General features: G+C 35.6%; 2 protein-coding genes across 3 annotated transcripts; one reads left to right on the top strand and one right to left on the bottom strand.

Annotated features, from left to right (window-relative positions):
• Positions 1-4,144: 4,144 nt before the first annotated feature.
• Positions 4,145-7,775, top strand: LOC105275914 (deoxynucleoside kinase). 2 transcript variants are annotated; one of them, XM_020030519.2, is made up of 4 exons: positions 4,145-4,288; positions 6,254-6,453; positions 6,538-6,787; positions 6,874-7,775. In XM_020030519.2, exons 1-4 carry the CDS (start codon positions 4,276-4,278, stop codon positions 7,194-7,196), a joined length of 786 nt encoding a protein of 261 aa, XP_019886078.1. In that variant the 5' UTR covers positions 4,145-4,275; the 3' UTR covers positions 7,197-7,775. The 2 variants fall into 2 exon arrangements, with proteins under 2 accessions (XP_019886078.1, XP_011331420.1); XM_011333118.3 differs by lacking the exon at positions 4,145-4,288 and adding an exon at positions 5,433-5,526.
• Positions 7,776-7,927: 152 nt separating this feature from the next.
• LOC105275888 (protein immune deficiency) lies at positions 7,928-21,563 on the bottom strand. Its single transcript, XM_011333073.3, has 4 exons — positions 21,425-21,563; positions 11,220-11,583; positions 9,108-9,445; positions 7,928-8,820 (listed from the first exon to the last, which is right to left on the bottom strand). Exons 1-4 carry the CDS (start codon positions 21,482-21,484, stop codon positions 8,677-8,679), a joined length of 906 nt encoding a protein of 301 aa, XP_011331375.1. The 5' UTR covers positions 21,485-21,563; the 3' UTR covers positions 7,928-8,676.

Raw genomic sequence — 21,563 nt, forward strand, 5'->3', positions numbered from 1 at the left:
AGAACGAGAAAAAATTTACAGTTTGAAGATAATGATCGATCGGAAATAATTGAAAGACAAAAAGAATTGGGCTTAGGAAAAGAAAATGAATCATTATATTTCAAAATCTAACAATCTAATTTGTATCACTAGCATTTTCACAACTTTGCAACATCAATTCGATTAATATCGCCTTAGTTCGTTTAGGTAAATGCGATCTCCGAAATAAATATTACTCGAATGATGTAATTATTCGAGTTATAAATTATTCGAATGATGTGATTATTCAACAACTGATCGATTACTCATAAGGAAAATGAGCAGAATTGACTTATTGAATATTTCTGAATCTGACTAAAACTGCGATCAGCAGTTTTATTTATGTAAAGACCGTGCCGATTTCGCATCAGTGTAAAAAGCTAAATTTATAAATATACCCCGAGTTTTAAAATAGGCACCGGACAGCTTGCGTACCTCGCAAACTGCACGGAATCGTTCGGAACTCGACGGAAATTCGAATATCTCCAGACACGCATATCCGCATATCATCCTGATATAAGACGAGCTATGCTCTGGCCAATTTCTCATCGCATTTACCGCTAATCGAAATATTGTCACAAGTCCAAGAAGAAGAGGAAGCGAATTCTTTTTCTTCAGTTTTTGAATAAATTTTGTGATCGTTATCTGAGATGAGACTAAAATTTTATATTGCATTTAAAGCGTGAAGGAAAAAAATCAGATCATTTTTCAGTAATTTCAATGTTGATTGCCTTTCAATCAAGTTTGCAAAGACAGTGAACACGTTGTTAGACTCTACTCCATCGAGACACAAGTTTTAATGAGTGTCATCCAGCAGATATAAGTTTTGCGTCGGTCCCTTTCAAAGCCAAGAATTCTTTATGGCAGCTAGTCACACTCCCGTCCCAGATACCTCTTCGGTCCCGGATATACATTTCCAGCTGTAACTTGGACCGCTCGGTATTATAAATCAAAAACGGACCGCGTTTGTGCCACTTTTCGTCCATGAAGCGGCGTACTTTGACGCAAATTATGGTCGACCATATGCTGATGTAAGAATGTACAGAGACTACTGAGTTGTGAACAATGACTTGGTGACGTTCTCGTTAAACTCGTTCGTTTGACAAGAATACGCATCCTCAAGAATACGTATAATCTTCTCAAACTACCCTTTCATGTTTCTGAAGACGACAGATTTAGAAAGGTAGATATTTAAATGGGTTTATTGGAAACTTTTCTTATTTTGAAGTATTCTTTATTTATGGCAAATGCAAAATATATGATAATATGCAAAGATTGTTTAATCCATTATTTATTTTACAATTTACGATAATTTTTCGATGGTTTTAATATGTAATGCAGTTTTATATTCAGTATATGCATATATTATATAATTTCTATTTACTACGATGTTGGCTTATTCTTATTCCAGCCAGTGCTTGACGAGAGGGCGTTAATGCATGGACCAAGGAAAATGATCGATTCTAAAACAGGATCCATGTTATCATGTGAGCTGAATTTGTAAAGAAAAGTAGCGCTCTTCTCGCGTTTCTGCACGAGTATGAGCGCGTAACACGAGAACAAATAAAAATCAGACCGACAGCATAAACAGACACCGGGAATTATATGCAAAATGCGATGACTAGCTCTCGCGAAGAGAGATATTCTTGTATGCGAAAAAATTTTAAAATAATTCATTCTAGCCAATAAAAAAAATTATATATTATATTTTATTATAATTGTATTACTTATATTTATAATTATATTTTAGGTAATTATGTACTTTAACGGACCCAGCCCCGATGACCTTGACCTTGACATATGTTGTCAAGGTCACCCTCCTGAGTGACCTTGAAGAAGTTTTAGCCGTCGCTCGTTGTTTGTTAAGAAGTTATAAACAAAGAAAGTTTAATGATTTCGCACGAATTTTTAGCTGTCCACGTGAAGCAAGAACATGATACTGACGTATATTACGAAGGTTACCTTCCCGAATAACCCGCACTAGGTTTTAGTCGTCGTTCGTTGTTTATGAAAAAGTTATTAACAAAAGAAATTTCGAAAATATAGTAGTTATTTTGAAAGAATATTGAATATTGAAAGATATAAACGACGAATATGTATATGAACGAAGAAAGGAAAGTCATTTAAAGCAGTGAATTGTTAATATATAGAATAGTTTCTTTTATTTATAAGTACAAAGTATTCTTCACTTTCACCAAAAGCACAAACAGTTAAATACAAAGTATTCTCTGCTTTAACCTAACCTAACCTAAGCCTAAGCTAAAATTCCATCAAATATACTCTTTCGTAAACGTATATGGTATCGTAAAATTATGCTTTATTCATTAAACAGTTTTGTTAATAACTTTTTAACAAACAACGAGCGAAGGGTGAAACCTAGTGCGGGTTATTCAGGAAGGTGACCTTTGTAATATATGTCAAACTCAAGTCCTTGCTTCGCGTGGACAGCTGAAAATTCGTGCAAAATTATTAAACTTCTTTTGTTAATAACTTTTTAATAAACAACGAGCGACGGCTAAAACCTCTTCAAGGTCACTCAGGAGGGTGACCTTGACAACAGATGTCAAGGTCAAGGTCATCGGGGCTGGGTCGGTTAAAGTACATAATTACCATATTTTATTATATTTTATTATATTTTATTATATTTTATTATTGGGTCATTAAGTATGAAACTTTACAAATAGAACATAAACTTTTGCATTTTTTGGCACATGGACATGATTTATTTTCAATCGAAGTATGCGCCCATGTTATCTACACACTTCTGCCATTTTAGTGGTAGTTGGTCTATGCCTCTACCATAGAAGCCAGGAGTACGGGAATCGATGAAGTCGCGGAAGGCTGTTTCGACTGCCTGTTGAGAATTGAAGAATTTTCCCACCAAGAAGTTGTCCAAATTCCGGAAGAAGTGATAGTCGGTAGGTGATAGATCTGGTGAATATGGTGGATGACGGAGAGTTTCCAATTCCAACTCCTGTAGCTTTGCCACGGTCAGTCGTGCAGTGTGCGGTCGAGCATTATCATGCAACAGCATTGGCATTGACCGATTGACCAATTTCGGTTGTTTAATAGCAAGTTGTTGCATCATTTCGTCCAGTTGCTTGCAATATACTTCAGCCGTTATCGATGTACCAGGTTTCATAAAGTTGTAGTAGATAACACCTGACCTGGACCACCAAACAGTCACCATAAGCTTCTTCTGTGTAATGTTGGGTTTCGCGTGATGTCTCGGTGGTTCATCAGCGTTCAACCACTGATGTGAGCGTTTACGATTGTCGTGAGTATCCACTTTTCATCGCAGGTCACAATTCGATTAAAAAAAGATTCATTTTTGTGACGGGAAAGCAAAGAAAGGGAAGCCTCTAGACGTTGCGCCTGCTGCGCATCGGTCAATTCGTGCGGGACCCATTTGTCCAACTTCTTTATCTTACCAATTGCAGCTAAATGAACCAATATGGTGGGTATGGAAACATTGAATATCGATGCCAATTCACGTGTACTTTGAAATGGATCGGACTCTACTACGGCTCTCAAGTGATCATTATCCACCTTCGTCTTTGGTCTTCCACGTGGCTCATTAGCGAGGCTGAAATCTCCATCTCTGAAGTTTTTGAACCAATTGCCCACCGTTGCTTTAGTAGTTGAACCTTCACCAAATACAGCGTTGATATTACGAGCTGTTTCCGACACTAGTTCCACGGCGGAACTCATATTCATAAATCACACGAATTTTGGACTTTTCCATAGTTCTATAAAAAAGAATCCACCAATAAAACTAATGAAGATATTTGAACAAACAAATATGACATTTGAAGAGCGAACATACATCTATCACACTAACCGAACCTGATACTGACGTCTGGCGCCAAATTTGAGATAACAAATGTTAAAGATGGCGCTTTTACATTTGTAAAGTTTCATACTTAATGACCCAATATAAAGAAAAACGCGTTTGATCGATAAAACAGCGACTCGCGGATTCTCTTTAATCAGCCGTTCTGAGCAACACATTTCATTGATCGCATTCAACGTCCAAACTGCATGCAACTCCGTGTGGCCAGCCGCGTGTGATTCGTAAACCGACCGATATCACTCAACCGTTTGAATGATGCTACTCTCCCGCGTTTCCCGTGCGTCGCGCGCGCGCTCAGAGCTCAGTTGCATCAGAAATGCGTCGGGGGTCGTCGAGCGTCCCGTTGACCGGCCTGCGAAATTTTCACGAGCCCTTCGCGTTCAGCCGCGACACAGGCCGTGGCAATGACTTCCACCGGTAAGCACGATCGTCTTCTATCGTCAGATTTAATGCGTGTGATTTAACGCGATAGTGTTCTGTGTGCATGGTGCGGATAACCCTTGGCACAGCATTTAGTTGCTTCATTATTGCCGACAGTAATGGCGAATTGTATCATTATACATCACTAGCAGCATATATATGTTATGTATAAAATCGTAAGAGTTCTGTCGTGCTCGTGCCGGCATTATTTCATCATTAGTCGTCATCATTCAATCGTGTCGTGTTGAGGAACACTGAACGACGACGTAGCTTCGACATGCCGGTGTCACCAGCAGCGCGCATGCGCGCATCCTTAGGAATTCTCTCAAAAATTCCTCCGAGATTCGATGTGTTCGTATTCAACGGTGTATTAATAATCGATTATCACGCAATTTAAAATTCTTCGCAGTAGGATCCGGATTCCGGATTCCATTACGACAGACCAACCTATCTTCGCAGTTTATAGTAGTGATCAGCTGATCGTTAACCTTACAATCGCGAATTTGGAGCATTGCAGCACGACACGATTTTGATGATTTTCTTAAAAATGCGCTATTTTACGATGTATTTTCATGATGGATTTCGTCCGATACTGTGTTTTTCGCTTTTTCTTCTCCCTAACAGACCGGAAATCAACAATCGTTCAATTATTCGTCATCTGTTACGATCAGCTGACGACGCTTAAATGATTCTTACGACACTTTACCTGTAATAAAGTCAGCAATTGGGGGACTTGGGGGAAATTGGCGTTTATCGCAATCTTTTTCTCTCTCTCTTTGCAACACAGAATTCGTCGCCACGTGTGCGAATGTTAGGTTATAGTAAATGCGTCAGCTGTACTGTCTACATTTAACACGAGCACGTATATACGGCCGGGCTTTGGAGAAAGAAAGAGCGAAGACACAATGCGCAGAAAGTGCAGCTGAAACGAGCACATGTCTGGCTATTGGCGCTCGTCGAGATGGCGTTCGTGTTTTGTTTGGCGGGAAAGCTGCGCTGGCAGTTGCCTGTTTGCTCATTTCGTGCGCGTGTGTATCGTTCACGCATGAAGAAATCGGAGATTCCGAGGAATTTGGAAGTTGTACTCGTTTATCATCAATTCCTAGTCAATCGCAAATCGGCAATTTTCGCTGCGTTGTTTAAATTTTAATTAAACCGAAGTGTTATAATTAGTGCAACAGCCAGTCTCGCGCAACGAACAAGTAAACAGTCGAACTTAACGTGTTAAATTCGCGGTAAGTCATTAATGGTCGAGCAATGAAATGTTGACTGAGAATTTATGTGCATCTATCTAATTACTCGAACCAATTATCAGAAGTATTATTATATTATAGAAGTTATTAGATCACTGTAGACATTCCATCGTATCAGTATTCTTTAAAAGAATAGTTATGATAAAATGTTATCTTCGATATCATTTACGATCGATATACTGTACATTTACCACTGTATTGAGCGTCCTGTGTATTAGCCTGCTTCCAATTGAGTAACAGCTGATAGCTGAAATTACTATGCATAATTAAATATCAATATTTGACTAGAAGAAAAATTGCTATATTTATATATTTCTAAATTATTCATATATTTTAATTGACAGTGAAATCATGTCTATTCTTTCAATCTCTCGCTTTTTTGCTTTAAATAAACGAGGTAAGTTTTATGTTTTTGCACGGCTACTTTATCTGCAATGCTTTTTGCTGTAATAATACATTTGTTTTAAGAAAGATATCGTAAAATTCCAATTGAGTTAACATGTAAACCGTCGACTTATCAAGACATTTGATCATTTCGTTATCATTTCTAAGCATAAATACTTGGAAACCTATCCTGTAAATATATTAATTCTAAGAACTTTCATCATCCTTATCATTATCGCATGCCTCAGAGCAGTGTATCATATTCCTGATTAAGTCAAGTAAGTTCTTAGTCCGCTACTAGACATTAGACGTACTTTGTGTTCAGGCAAGGCAGTTCTTGAAAGATTCATAAAAATGTCTGGCTCCATTGGCAAATTGTACAAGCATCCCTTTACGGTATGCGTTGAAGGCAACATAGGAAGCGGTAAAACAACATTTCTAAGCCATTTCAAAAAATTTGATAATATCACCGTGTTGGAGGAACCAGTGGAGCTTTGGCGCAACATATCTGGGACGAATTTGTTGGTGAGTCATGCAAATATACTTTGGTATACGTCTCAATATTCTCGATAATTTACGCATGTCATGTGTGTCTCTGATACCTTGCAGGAATTAATGTATAGTGATCCGTCTCGTTATGCTTTCCTGTTTCAATCTTACGTACAATTGACCATGCTACAATTGCACACTTGTAAGACACCCTCGCCATACAAGATCATGGAGAGGTCTGTCTACAGTGCAATGTGCTTTATTGAGAATCTGAAGTGTAACAAAGTGTTGCGCGATACCGAAGTTAAAATACTGGAAGAGTGGTATGACTGGTGTCTGAAAAACGCCAACATAGAGACCAATTTAATAGGTACATATAATCGTATACATTTTGCGAGAAATTATCACAAGCACGTTATCATTGTGTATCTACTTCTTCATTTCTTCCTTGACTAGTGTACTTAAGGACGACACCTGAGGTTGTGTATGAAAGAATGAAGAAACGAGGTCGGACAGAAGAGAACACCATCTCATTGGACTACTTAAAACAGATTCACCATATCCATGATGACTGGCTTTATCATCAAACGTTGAAGCCGGTGCCAGCGCCCATTATAATCATCAATGGTGATCAAGAACTTCCTCAAATGGTGGAGGAGTTCGAGAAATGTAAAAATGAGATTTTCAGTAAGGTAATAGAAGACGGTGATGCGAACAACACGATTATAACAGTACCGACGACCCGTGTTCCGGAAATTAAAGCTGGAATTTCTGACTAAATGTGAAATAAAATACAAAAATACTGAATTTCAATATAATATTAAGTTTTGAGAGAGAAAGATTATTATTTAGTCAAAATTAAGATATGTTGTGCATTTACGCTGATTGATCACTGCAACTATTGCATTGCTTTTCGTTTATTGTGATACTTCAGTAGCGTCGAACGCATTTATCGCACATTCTGTTATTGCGTAGATATTTTTTTGCATATAAAAATTTTGTAATAATATATTACGCTTAAATAATCGCGACAAATTATAAGAGTAATTGATGAGTTTTAAATTATTGACGAGAAATGTAAATTTGACTAAATATATACAAAATTTGATTAAATTATTAATATCATTGTCTTATGTAAGATTTGACGTAATTATTTCGCTATGCATTTAAGTAATTCCTTCATGTTATAAAAACCCTAGATGTAATCAAATGTTTTTATAAACGACAAGTACAAAGTAATCCTAGTTAGTTGATTTTATATGTTATTAAATTTAAAAAAAAATACGAATATCGATCGAGAGGAAGATTATTCGCGTAAGTCACTAAATGATAACGAAAATAAAGAATTGAATGTAAAAGAAAGAAGAGATACTATATCCTTATATTATTGAATAAAATATGACTACGCTTGAATAAAAATTAAAGCGAATGTTTGTGCGTACTTGAACATGTATGGACTTATATATTTATCACTATATATATGTGTGTGTGTGTAGAATAAAATTAATACTTTTTGGAGAATGATACATTTATTTCCCCTTAATTTTACATTGCGTATTATTACAAGTAAAAAATGCATGTATACATTATGTTGTTACGTGTAGATGTAGTTGTGCCTGTCACGTTAGGCTCATCAATGTCTGGATAACATTATCAACCAAATCATGCCCTCGCTAGAACCGCAAGTTCATTTCAATTCCGCGCCTTGTTAAATCGGGCGAAGGCTGAATACGAATCAGTCCGGTCAGTAATATTCCTTCAGCCAATCCAGCACGTTAGACGAATGCGAACAATCAAGATCGTGCGTCTACATACTACGTCCTAAAGTATGATATGTATAAAAAAGATGGAATGCAGTTTCGAGTAAAAAAATCACAATCGTTCGTGTATACGATATGTATTGGATGAGTGCAAAATCCAGATTTTTAGATTCCCTTTCTTCATAAATAAAACGCTTTATTTAACTGCACGAACAATCCTTTCACACTTCGTTCGGATGGAATTCGGCCTTCGCACGCCGCTTACATATTTTTGTGACGACAAGTGTGACGTCAGAATCTCTCCGATACTCGTAAAGCGTATTAAAAATAGTTGCTCGTCTTCTACCCTTTTTGTTTCACAATGTAAGCACAATCGAATCAAACTGGTAACTACAGGATGCCGCAATAGCTCATTTAAGCTATTGCTTGAGAAAAAAATCAGGATTTTTGCATTCATCCAATATAAGCGTTCGTAGAGATTTTGACGAGATGTGTCCGACTAAACTGTTGAAGTTTTGCGTGCTGCAACTAATCGCTCGACGCAATCATATTCCTGACAAGACCACAACACGCTGATTAATATGCCGAGTTGAGCGTCCCGCGTATTAGCCTGCTTCCAATCGAGTAACATCTGATAGATCACCTGAAATTATCATGTATAAATAAGTATGAGCATTTGACTAAAAATTACTCATCATCGATATGTTTATACTTTAAAATTTATAAATATATAGTCTACATTATAAGTATTGGAATATAAAAATAACATGAGAATATAAATATATTAATATTTTATATCAATAATTTAATACTAATAATAATAAAGATTCTCCATTGAATCTCTGAAATATCCTTATTTAATTAAACTACAAAACTCGATGATGAAAAAATTTTTTTTATTCTCAGAATCGAACAGAATTTGATATTTACCTCGTCAATACCCTTGTGCCTGTAATTCTCCTCGAATTGGTCGATTTGTCCATCCGAGTACGAAAGCCCCTTTGCGACATCCCGCCACCCGCGCCCAACGTGGGTTTTAATAAGGAACATGTCGTCAAACGTGAGTTCCTCATTACATGTGCTCAGCTCCTCCACGATTTCCGGCATTGATCGATGCTTGGACTTCGACCCTGAAGTCGCTTCAGACTGTGCCGTGGACGCGTTATTTGCTGGATACTGATTTACGTTACATATGTAGCTCGTTCGCGCGCCGATCTTCACTCCGTTGGAATTGACAATGTTGTAATTCACGACATTCGTGGCTTGTGCTGAAAAAAAAAAACAGTTTTAGATAATTATTTAATTGCAAATATATATTTTATAATAAACTTTCTTTTTTATAATTAAATTAATTTCGAAAAATGTCTAACTGTTCTAATGAGATACTGTGCGATTAAATGCGATATAAATATGTTTACATTCGTTAAACATTTGCAATATTCAGATATGGTTTTTCAAGTACAGAGTTTCGATTGATCATTACACGCGATTGTATAAGGATTCACGTTCTTCTTTTTTCACAGATTCCTGTTCACAGATAGTTATCGCGTAACTAGGGCGCCTAGATAACGAGCATTTTGATATCGCTTCCTCTCTCTTTATTTCTATATTTATTGTAACTGTCATATTAATTGTATGTCCAATCGTAAGAATTGAAACAACCGGAAGATTTGCATGATATGCCGGATTTTTTGATCGTTACGTAATATCACGATTCCGCTGCGATAATCAGAGATCTCGTAAAAAGAATGTCACGATATGAAATCGTCGATTCAAGGGCACGTCTTGTGTAGATTCTTGCATAGAGAACAACAGATGCAAATTAAAATTACGCGTTTTCGAATAAAATAATTTGTGTCTCATTTTTCTTCGCGCAGCAAATATGCAGCAGCCAAAACTTTCTTTCTTACTTTTGTGATTCTCTCTCTCTCTCTCTCTCTCTCTCTCTCTCTCTTCAACAAACAAGAACCCGCTTGGTATTCCCCTTTGGATTTATGTATTTGCCGAATAGAAATGATATATTACATTGCCGTAATAATATTTGTCGTAAAGAATTTTATAGAATTTTATACAAGTACAGAATGATACGATTTTATAACTCAAGATAAATTTAATATGGTTTTATAATAAAAAATAAATCGCAATGCAAATGCTATATTATTCAACTCTTCTGCCTGCAGAGAGCATCTTTTGCTTGCGTAATCTCTTTAATTGTGTCGTGTCATTTCTCCATCTGTGTAATGAAGCTTATTACTCCGCTTACAGAACAGAGCCTTGCGCTGGTCGTTAAATCATGAAATCATACCGAAAGCGTTGCAAAGAGTCTGTATAAAATCAAAGTGCAAATATATTCAATCGAATTTCCAGAAATTCCTGTTCAATATCGAGGTTTCGTAATCCTTCTAATTTGATCCACATCACTGATTCATTCATGTAAAGAGATAAATGTGTTTTTCATGGATAAAACTATCGTATATCTTTTCCTGTTGTCATACCGTTATAATATCGTTTTTGTATAATTTACAATAAGAAAAAATGATTATATGAAAATTACAAAATACGATGAGTAATACGAATCCGAATACGAAAAACGTGACACTGTGTCATACCTTAAAGAAGAATCATACATTATTCTGTTTTGCAGTGTTCTGTTTTATCAGTGTTTTTTCTCGTGAAATAATTTTGCAACCATTTACTTAAAATTGTTACCATTTACTTTAGTCTCGCACTTTGCTTTCATGCTTATCTTTTGTTGTAAATAAGAAGTGCGTTGAAACAGTGAGTTATTTAACGTAAGTAAACGTAAGTAGATTACTGAACTGTGAAGGAATCATAATGATATATGATTTATAAAATGATTAACATTTTCACGAAGTAATATATTCAGCTTTTTAACGTGAAGTCTTTAATTGTCTTGGCTGTCACAACTGACTAATATTGTGTGTGAAAAATGCTTACTCATTCACTTTCGTTACAGTAAGGCATATATTTAATGCTTGACTAAAGACAATAATTATTATTAATAGTCTCATTACAACTTACAATATTTGCTTTGTTTCGATTTCGTTTTTGTCCGGGGTCGTTTGTACTCCTTGGATTCGCTTGTTGGTTTTGTGTGGCCGAGATCCTCCGGATCCGCGCAAAAATCGGTGGGCGTCGCGTCGTTCGGTACCGACTTTTGCCTTGGCATCGACGTCACGTCGTCATGCTCCTTTTCCGGTGTGGTGGGCATCGATTTTGATTGCGTTTTCTTCAAGTTCTCATCCTGTATCGGTGGAAGATTGTGTGTGTAGCCTTCGATTCCGGTCCGTGGCGGATCTGGTTTCGCATCTGTCGTCAACATGTCATGAAACCGGCGCGACAATTGTGAGAGTATCGGCATTTTCTTAAATTTCGCTCGTTGCGCCTGAAAATAACGATTTAACTTAGAATGAATGCGGACAAATTCGTATTCTAGGAACTTAAACTGAACAAAAATTAGATTAACACATTATATAATAATGGATCTTAAGATGTCTGGCTTCTAAATGCAATTTCCGCAATTTTCATTGTCATTAATAAGATAAAGAGTCATATTGTCTATGATTAGACATAAATCCGCGTTTTCTGAGATATAATGCATAGATTGGATGTTTTCGGATTCTATAATACTTGCACGTGCGCTGCAAGATGTTACGCAATGCCACGACTAACGTCAAACGGCGCGGCTAACGTCAATTCCTTTCATTGTTATTTCTCATTACGTAGACGCAGTAACCAGACGCAATAATTTTCTCAGACACGTGCATTTATTAGATCCTCCCGCATTAGCATATCGCGAAAAGTGTGACAATGAAATAGAGAAGACGTCTGCGAAAAAGTAGAAAGATATTTCATAAGGATACTAAATATGCAATATGCTAAATATACTTTTGAGGAAAAACTAAAGACGCCAAATGAAGAAACGGATTCTAATTTATTGTCATCTGACATTACATATCAGTTTTATATATTCGTTGTCTTTTATACATATCGATATAATCTTGACAGTACTTGAATGATGTTTTGAAGCATATTTATCAACAAATCGTAATAATGAAAATTAAGACGATATCTTTTAAGACCAAGTCCATAATGTTTGAAGATGAGTCAATATTTTTCCATGTAACCGCATATGATAGCTGTAATTGTATGCAGTTCTCTGATATACGATCTATTTATATTTCCACGCTTCCGGCACCATGATTAGGTACAATAGGTACATCATCAGGTACATTCCACAGTATTCTTTGAAAGAACTCTACGAATAATCAGTAACGTTACAGTTAAATGCTGTTCAATATTGCATTGTATAGATGAATTTACATATGTATTATGTAAAACATATCCGAAGACACAATTTTAGAAATTATTAAAAATTTAAAGTTTTCTATCAAAAATTCCAAACCATAATATTTAGATATATGATATTAAAACGCTACGATTATTTTAAAAATTTCATGATATCATAATTGCTAAGCAATATATTATCAAAGTATCATGATACTCAAAACATTTCACAATATTTATATAATGGAATTTCCACAATTTCTAAATCACGAAACAAATACATCTCCTAATAGCAATATTGGCGATTCCTGTGTTTTGCATTTCCTTTTTTATATTGATTATTCGTAACGTAGATAAATTGGCGGGTTCCGCGATTAATTAAAAATTCGCCGAGTCATCTCGCAATTCTTTTGATTATGCATCGTGGTTATTCCGCAACCAAAACTTCATTGGAAATTCCGATGTTCTACTCGGCTGCGTTTCTAATCGCGATAAAAGAGCCGAGCTCTCATGATTACATCCTGACCTGACCCTGCGTAAGATGATTTCTTATACTTGCCTTCAAAGTCTCTAATCTCAACGACTCCGCGGTTGTCTTATAAATCTTGATATATACAATAAAATTTAAATACATTAATTTTTATTTTTTATTTTTATAGAAACTGTTTTTACAGTAACTTTGAATGTGTATTCGTTTCTGTAAAAATATCATCAAAGTACATTAAAGTATATGAAATCCCCATCCGAGGAAAAATCTGAAATTTTATCGGGAATTCGCTCGTTGATTCTGAAAACTTGGGAATAATTCCATATGTATCTTTATCGAGTGAAACAAATCTATTTCTGCCCGGTACAGTACTGCGCCCATGTAAACTAACGTTTCCCGGAATTATTTGCACCGATAACATGATTCCGTCTATCTATTAAAGACGACAATGTATTTTTAACCGCGTACGCGGTTGCACATGTGAGTATATGTACAATTGCGTATGTGTATCACTGTTTCATTTTACTCATCGGTCCGGATGTTTCGCACGACACTGATAAAATCACGTTGATAAGTGAACCGCGCAATTAATTCTGTCGCAATTACACTTGTATCTGATTATACAAATCTAATGACAATTTATTTATCTGCTCTTCTTCATGAAATAGAAAAGCTAAATAATATCACAGTTTCAATTTTTGAATTAGAATTATGTATACAATTATTTTCTTTATGAGAAAAAAAATTTTAATTAAGGAGAAAGAAAATGATTTTCTTTGTTGGCAATTTTAATTCCCAACTTTCACTTTTACGATTCTTTTTATGTTTTCTAATAGAGTAGGAAAATTATTAATTGATAAGAAAATGAGATATTTCTGATGATTTCAATTATGTATTTAACTACATCGCAGTCTTTTTACACTTCGCTAAAACTGCACATACAATGTTGCTTGCCGCTATCAGTTCAGCCATGACTTACATACAAATTATCTCTAACGCATAAAGATTTGATAACTTTTATGTTGCAAAGATAAACAGGAAAATGCAAAGTATATATTGCAGTATACGACAGCCCACTTAGCGATAAGGGAAAAAAATGCTTGACCGTTTAATCCGGAAAAAGTTGTCTCGATACGCACCAGATTTATGAAATCGAGTGGAACAGTGCATTATCTTTCAACTGTGTGTAATCTATGAGTGTAATGACCTGCATTTGATCGAATATGTGAGTCACATGTATACGCAGTTAAATATTTATCGAAGGACAGTTGTTGCTTTCCTTGATGCACTTTCTCTTTGTAATGCGACCGCGACCGGAAAATGATGAGATACTGTTATATTCTGTATTTTTCACATACTTACATGAAACACAACATGTAAATTCAAATATAATTTTCTACAAAAATATTTAAATATATCACAGTTTACGTTCCTGATTTAAATTTGGAGAACATGTTTTGCCAAGATTTATGTATGTATTTTCAGAAATATCATTCAAATATTGGAAACTTTTCTTTTGTTTTATATGTTTTTATCTGTTTATATAAGAGATATTTTCGTAATCTAATAATTCTTTAATTCCATCTTAAATTTTGTAAAACAATAACGAAAACTCGAGTATTTTACGTATTTCATTTGAAGACTAACCTTTGAGCTCGACATGAGAGTGCCACGCCCTTATAGCGCGTAATCAGTAACATTTTCGATTTTACATCGCAATTTCGTCCGCGTATTAATATTTGTATAATGTACAACATAGCTGCATCAAGCTGACATAACATTTCTGAATATGATAACGCAGGAGTAATTAAATAAGTAATCAGCCGAAAAATGCATGTTGCTTTCGACTTGAAAACACATTTTGATAAGATACTTGCCAGCACATTCTGCTCAGTTTTATTATGATTGTAAATACGTCTGTGCGGAAATTGTTGATTCAAACGCTCGACAAGCAAGCTTGATGTCTGTATGTTTCGACACGAAATTAATCACGCGAATTTCAGATAAGTTATCCACCCAAATATAAGCATTACGCAATGAGTCACATAATGGATTTAGGTGCGTATTAAGTTTTCACAGTCCTGTAGAACACCTGTTTGCTGCCATAATTTTATGAAAAGTAAATAAAATTGATTGCTCATCGTGGAAAAACATATTAAATCGCGTTGACACGCATCTTTAACACCTCGTTTAACGCTAAATGTCCTATTTGGATAATAGGAAATGATTAGAATAAGATACAAATTGCTACGTTTGAATCAGTTTAAATTTGATTACATAACAATGACCAACATGGTCAAAACTGAGAAAGAAACAGGAAGAAGCCGAATACGTAGAGGAAAGTCTCCGATTATGAGATACCATATCGATTTTGCCGAATGTAAGGAAATCTATAGGCAGAATTTAAAATTTTAATACGTTATCTTGAAGAGAATTTAATAAGCTTTAGGTTGGTGAAATGAAAAATCTAATTTAAATATTATTTTTTCTGAAAATAAAAAAATTTGAAAAAAGAGCTTTACGCAGGATCGAGAAAGTGTGCTCCTAATATAAGATACCTCGAGAAATCGGTGTTAAAAGTGCAAAATACATCAGTATTGCAATTAAAAAACTTTATTAGATAGTGTTATAAAAATACTGCTGCTACAGCCTTCGCCAAATCTTCACGATTCCACTGTCGACGCTTCCTCGTTTCTCTAACCTCCATAGTCAGATTCTATAAAAATTAAATACACAAAAATTCGTAATATAAATTCGTATTAACTTTTCTTTAACCTTAACGTAGTATTTTCTTTCTTTTTATTACACTACATAATCCTCATATTCGAGCAATAATTATCTCATATTAAGAGTACCCTGAATATCTCATTATACGAGCCACACGCCTAGCGGTTCCGCGATCATGAAATCTAACCTCTACAATTAAGCAATTCAACAAATCGCATATTTTCCTGTTACTACGATTCTACTCTATCATTGCATACTGAATTTATTGCCAACCATTTCTTTATTATATAATAAACAAGGTTTAAAGACGTACCTCAAGTTCCTTTGACATGTTCACAATTTCACAAACCTTTTCTCGCAAAGGCTAAACGCAATAACGAACAATGAATTTTTCACTAAATACATTTTACACCAAGAGAAATAAGTTCATGGTGGAACTAACAGATGGTACTCACTAGTTTTGCAGAAACCCCATTATCTCATATTAGGAGCATATCTCATAATAGGGGATTCTCCTCTACTCATATTTATGTAAATAGGAATTACCTCGAAAATGAGATTCAATTATGCAGCTATTTTAAAGAGACAAAAGAGCGAAATAACATTGCATAATAATTATTCATAACATCGCTATATCAACAAAAGAACAAGACAATTTTTTACTACATATGATAACTAGCTTAAGGGGGGAGCCTGCTTTAGAACGCTGAAAATAAGGTATATTTTACGAATTGTTTTTGGAGAAACTATACAGCGGATCATTATAAAACTTTGATGCATTTATTAGTACATGTTTAAAGATAAAAAAATTATTTTTTGGTTTGAATATATCGTTTGTAGAGGTCGTCCTGGAGAAATCTTAGTGCAGCCGCGTCGCCGGCATTGCAAATTGGTGAGCATTCTCCTGCCTCCAAATTTCGTCTAAACTGAAAAATTGAAATATGTTCTCGTTATTTATAAATTCCCATCGTCGATGAACCAAAGAGAGAAGAAAAAAGTTGAAAAGTGTCAAAATGGTGGAGCTTAGAACACAAAAGTACGATTTTTAGGCAAAGTTTTTGAACTTTTTCATGCAAAAATAATTGTTTAACTTAATGTTTTTATGAATATTAAAGGTTCATCGACGATGGGAATTCATAAATAACAAGAAAATATTTCAATTTTTCAGTTTGGATGAAATTTGGAGGCAGGAGAATGCTCACGAATTTACAATGCCGGCTGCACTAAGATGCCTCCAGGACGACCTCTACAGGCGATATATTCAAATCAAAAAATAATTTTTTTTATCTTTAAACATGTACTAATAAATGCATCAAAGTTTTATAATGATCCGCTGTACAGTTTCTCCAAAAAAATTCGTAAAATTATACCTTATTTTCAACGTTCTAAAGCAGGCTCCCCCCTTAAGTATCTCATAGATAACGCAGAAGCAAGAACACAGTTTCCATTCCGCTTAGCTGACCATCGTTGCATAATTACGCACGATGATTTTGACTAATCGTCGATGCGTCATGATTCATCGTAGACTTTTTATCGGGTAATCCAGAAATAGATTCCTCTTCGCGAAATGCTTTGTGTGGATCGGGAATCTCATTGCGTCACCGGTGAGCATTGCAGATATGTTGCACGGTTCAGTGACAACAACGTGCACCGCACAAATGAGATGTGCGTGCGCACAGAATGGCCTCGCCGTCTGGGTTTTCCAGCGGCAAAACCAGTTCTCCAGTCCGTGTGACGATGCTAATGAATTTGATAGCACACGGCAGAACTCGCGTGGACGAAGTACCCGACGAGTACGCAGTCATACATTTTGTGGCATTTTGTGGTGCAGTTTTCATGGAAAAATTAACGTTAATGGATTTGTATACAACTTCGGAATTTTCATATTGATCTCGCAGTGATTCATAAATTTCCAAATTCCTCATTTGATGTAATGGTAATTATATTTTATCGCAAAGAACCATTTGCGACCATCGTTAGACACAAACGATTCTTTCTCAGAGAATAAAAGAATGATGTTTATTATTTTATATATTGTAAACATTTCTGATTAGTTTATTAGTTTCCAATGCGCGTGTAACATGAAAGATGTATATGGATTCCGCGATTTTTTCTTGAATAATTTAACGTGTCAAAATTAATTCAATCTATCTTTACGTAACTTTATCGTTATTATTCAACGTAGATACTCTTGTATGGTAGTTATATCATAATTGTTCGTGTAATCTTGAGAGAGACATTATCAGAATCGATTGATTGTCAGAACTGGGAAAATGAGAGAGAGAAAGGGAGAGAAAAACTGTGTTCTATTGGTTGGTTATTTCTGGTTTTGAACTAACTTATAATCTGGGCAAATATATGACAGATGTGCTACTTATCTCGATTCAATGATCTGTTGCGTATTTTAACCCTAAAGTATCACGGTAGGACTAAATTTTGCTAGCGCAGATATTTTGAAGTATCGAGGAAAAATATGCGACCAATTTTTAGTTTACGGCATTCCGAAACTCTATGTATAACTATATATAATTCATTCTTTTTTATTATGTGGACAGTTCGTGAAAAATTGATTAATTAATGAAAGAAAACAACATTTACTTAATAGAATTAATAATTAGAAGCTGTGTATACATATAACTGTCTGTACTAATTGTAGTAATTATTTTAATTAACATTATCAATAAGCTTATCAAACGGCTTCGCTTAACTAAATGCAAGAATATATATAGCCTCACGGCAATTTCTAATCTCTTGAATTCCATCGTGTAAGAAAAGCGCATTGCAAAATGCACGTGGAATTCTTGCCACAAGAACTGAACAAACTTGATTTGACCGGAGATTCAACGTCATCGATAATTATCCGTTTCAATAGATTCTAATCGGCAATTAGGCATCATCTCCTATCGTATCGTAACCTTAACATAACATAAGTAAACAAGAATAAATAAAAAATTAATTACTTGATTAACATCGGACACGAATTATCTCTATTTTTATTCCTATTTTTATTTTACAGATTAAATCTCGAATGGATATCATTTACGGCTTGAAAATAAAAGAGCAAACGTGTGCTGCAAAAATAGATGACAAACTTTAGTTCAATGTCAAGTCGTAAAACGACGCGACGAAGACGTCTAGTTTTATTGCAAAATCTGTTACCGCATTAAAACCTAGTTTGAATAGTGATTAACTCTTAGCGATCAACAGGGTTTAGAGGCAGCTGAACTTTAACACTTGTGCTGTGTATAAAATGACAAGTAAGTTTTCCTAGATTATTTTTTTCATATACGTGATTTTAATACGGAACAAATTAACGTCAAATGAATTAATTTACTATTTATGTCTACGAAGAATGAATTAATGTCACAACTCGGAGCAAATTAACTCCCATCTAGCAGTTAACGTTCATCGTAATTTCTGCTCAAGACTAAATCAATTTGATGCGCTTGCAACATGGACATGCATAAAATCGTAGAGTCATATTTAATGTTAAATGATGCGAGTGCGAATTCGAAAAGCGGTACCACAACGATAACCGCGATGAGGAAGAAGAGGAAAAAGGACAGAAAGACAGACTCCAAGTCATCTCTATGAGACACATGTACGTATTGTGATAGAATCATCGAAATCAAAAGTGACTTCGCAGTTTCGAATAAGTACAGTAAGTAAAAATACTTCGAATAAACGCTGATATAAATTTTTTACATACAACATTGTGTTTCACAAAATCGAAATCATATACGATAATTTGCTGTCTCATTTCTAAGTGATAATTCTTTTGCAATATACAACGTCCATTTACTACATGTTTTTTTAAGTATAGTGAACGATTCACAATGGTGATTGACGGGAGAATCTGGAATTATGCAGAACTGCAATTTTTCTGCCATCATCTAATATTATATGGACAAGGCAAGTGTATCGCAATGAAATGATAATTCGCAATTGATTTGCGTCGAAAGCAGAATCACTTTATCGTTTACCGTAGCCCGCTATCGCTTTCCACGTTGCAATGCACTGATAATGGATCAGCTGCGAATATATCGCTATGGAAGTGCACGTGTCGGAATTCTAATTATCAGTCATCGTACACGTAATCAGTCATCGTACATGATAGGCAGTGTCTATCGCGTGTTGAAAACAGAGGAAATCGGCGGAGACAATTAACGGAATACAAATGGCATGAAAAAACAGCGAGATTGTAGCCGATTAATCAGCACCAGCACGGTTCATTACATTTTCGCTGTAAATATTAGGAGTGTGATTTAGTTTTCAGGGTTTTGCAACAGATGACTGTAGTGTCAGTTTGTTCCAATAGCTGTTTCCGACAACTGTTGTTTCTTACAGTGTTGACATTATCCATGACATTTAGTAGCATTATAGCAATAGATGCAATAACAGTCGTGTTTATATCATCGTAAAAATGCAACTTCCGAAACAGCATTTTCCACATGCGTTGCTTTTGTTTTTTAATCAAAACAAAACTGCGGCTGAGGGTTATAGAATTCTTGTGGAAACTTATGGTGATTCTGCCCCATCAATTAAGACGTGTGAATACTGGTTTAAACGCTTTAAAAGTGGTCATACTGATGTGAAGGACAAAGAACGCTCGGGACAACCAAGAAAGCTTGAAAATGCAGATTTGCAAGCATTATTGCACGAAAATCCAACACAATCCACTTCAGAACTTGCCAGAGCATTAAATGTTGATCGTACAACAGTTACGAAACATTTACATGAAATGGGAAAAATTCAGAAAGAAGGGAAATGGGTTCGACATGAATTATCGGAAAGTGCCATTGCGAACCGGTTGAACATTTGCATTTCGTTGATCGCCAGGCAAAAAAAGAAGAGTCTTTTGTCTCGGATTGTTACTGGGGATGAAAAGTGGATCTATTTTGATAATCCGAAACGCAGAAAATCATGGGTGGATCCAGGGCCAACCATCAACATCCACTCCGAGACGCAATATTCACGGTTCAAAAGTAATGCTCTGTATTTGGTGGGATAGTGTACTATGAGCTGTTAAATCCGCATGAGACTGTCACGGCTGATCGTTATCGACACCAATTGTACAAGTTGAAGCAAGCATTGGACCAAAAACGACCACCAATTGCGAGTAAACGACGGAAAGTGATTCTTCTTCGTGACAACGCTCGACCTGACGTTGCGTTATCAGTGAAAGAAACACTATTAGAGCTCGAATGGCAAGTCTTACCGCACCCCGCGTATTCTCCGGACATTGCTCCACGCGATTATTATTTGTTCCGGTCGATGCAACACGCTTTAGAGGATACACACTTTCATAATTTCGAAGAAGTGCGAAAATTCGTCGACGAATGGATCAACTGAAAAGAAGAGTGATTTTATCGCGGTGGAATCCATCTCTTGCCAGAAAGATGGGAAAAAGTTATAGAAAACGAAGGAAAATATTTTGATTAAGGTATTCGTTCATTATCATATTTAAATACATGCGTTTTTGAGCAAAAAAAACCCTCCAAACTAAATCACACCCCTAATACAATTACGAATAAAGTTCGCAGCCAACGTAATATCTACAGGACGTCATAGAAAAAATGTGAGTAATATCCTACGATAAGTTTCATGTTAAAGAGCAGATTAAATACTCTGAGGAATTCATAAAAAGCTTTTCTGATGTTTCAGATTCTAGGGAAAGCTTTTCCACGCAAGTGAGAATTTTTATCACGATCATTATGGTGCTCACCGTGTTGCCGAAGAAGGTCGAGCGTTCTTGCAGATCCATCTTTCTCGCTGACGTGATCATGGAATCGCCTGGCGAAAACCTCGCTGCTAACTACCGTTGCCGCTGCCAGTTGACGTTATCGCGCGTCTCGATCTGCAGC

The sequence above is a fragment of the Ooceraea biroi genome, chromosome 11, assembly GCF_003672135.1.
Source record: "Ooceraea biroi isolate clonal line C1 chromosome 11, Obir_v5.4, whole genome shotgun sequence".
Classification (NCBI taxonomy): Eukaryota; Metazoa; Arthropoda; class Insecta; order Hymenoptera; family Formicidae; genus Ooceraea; species Ooceraea biroi.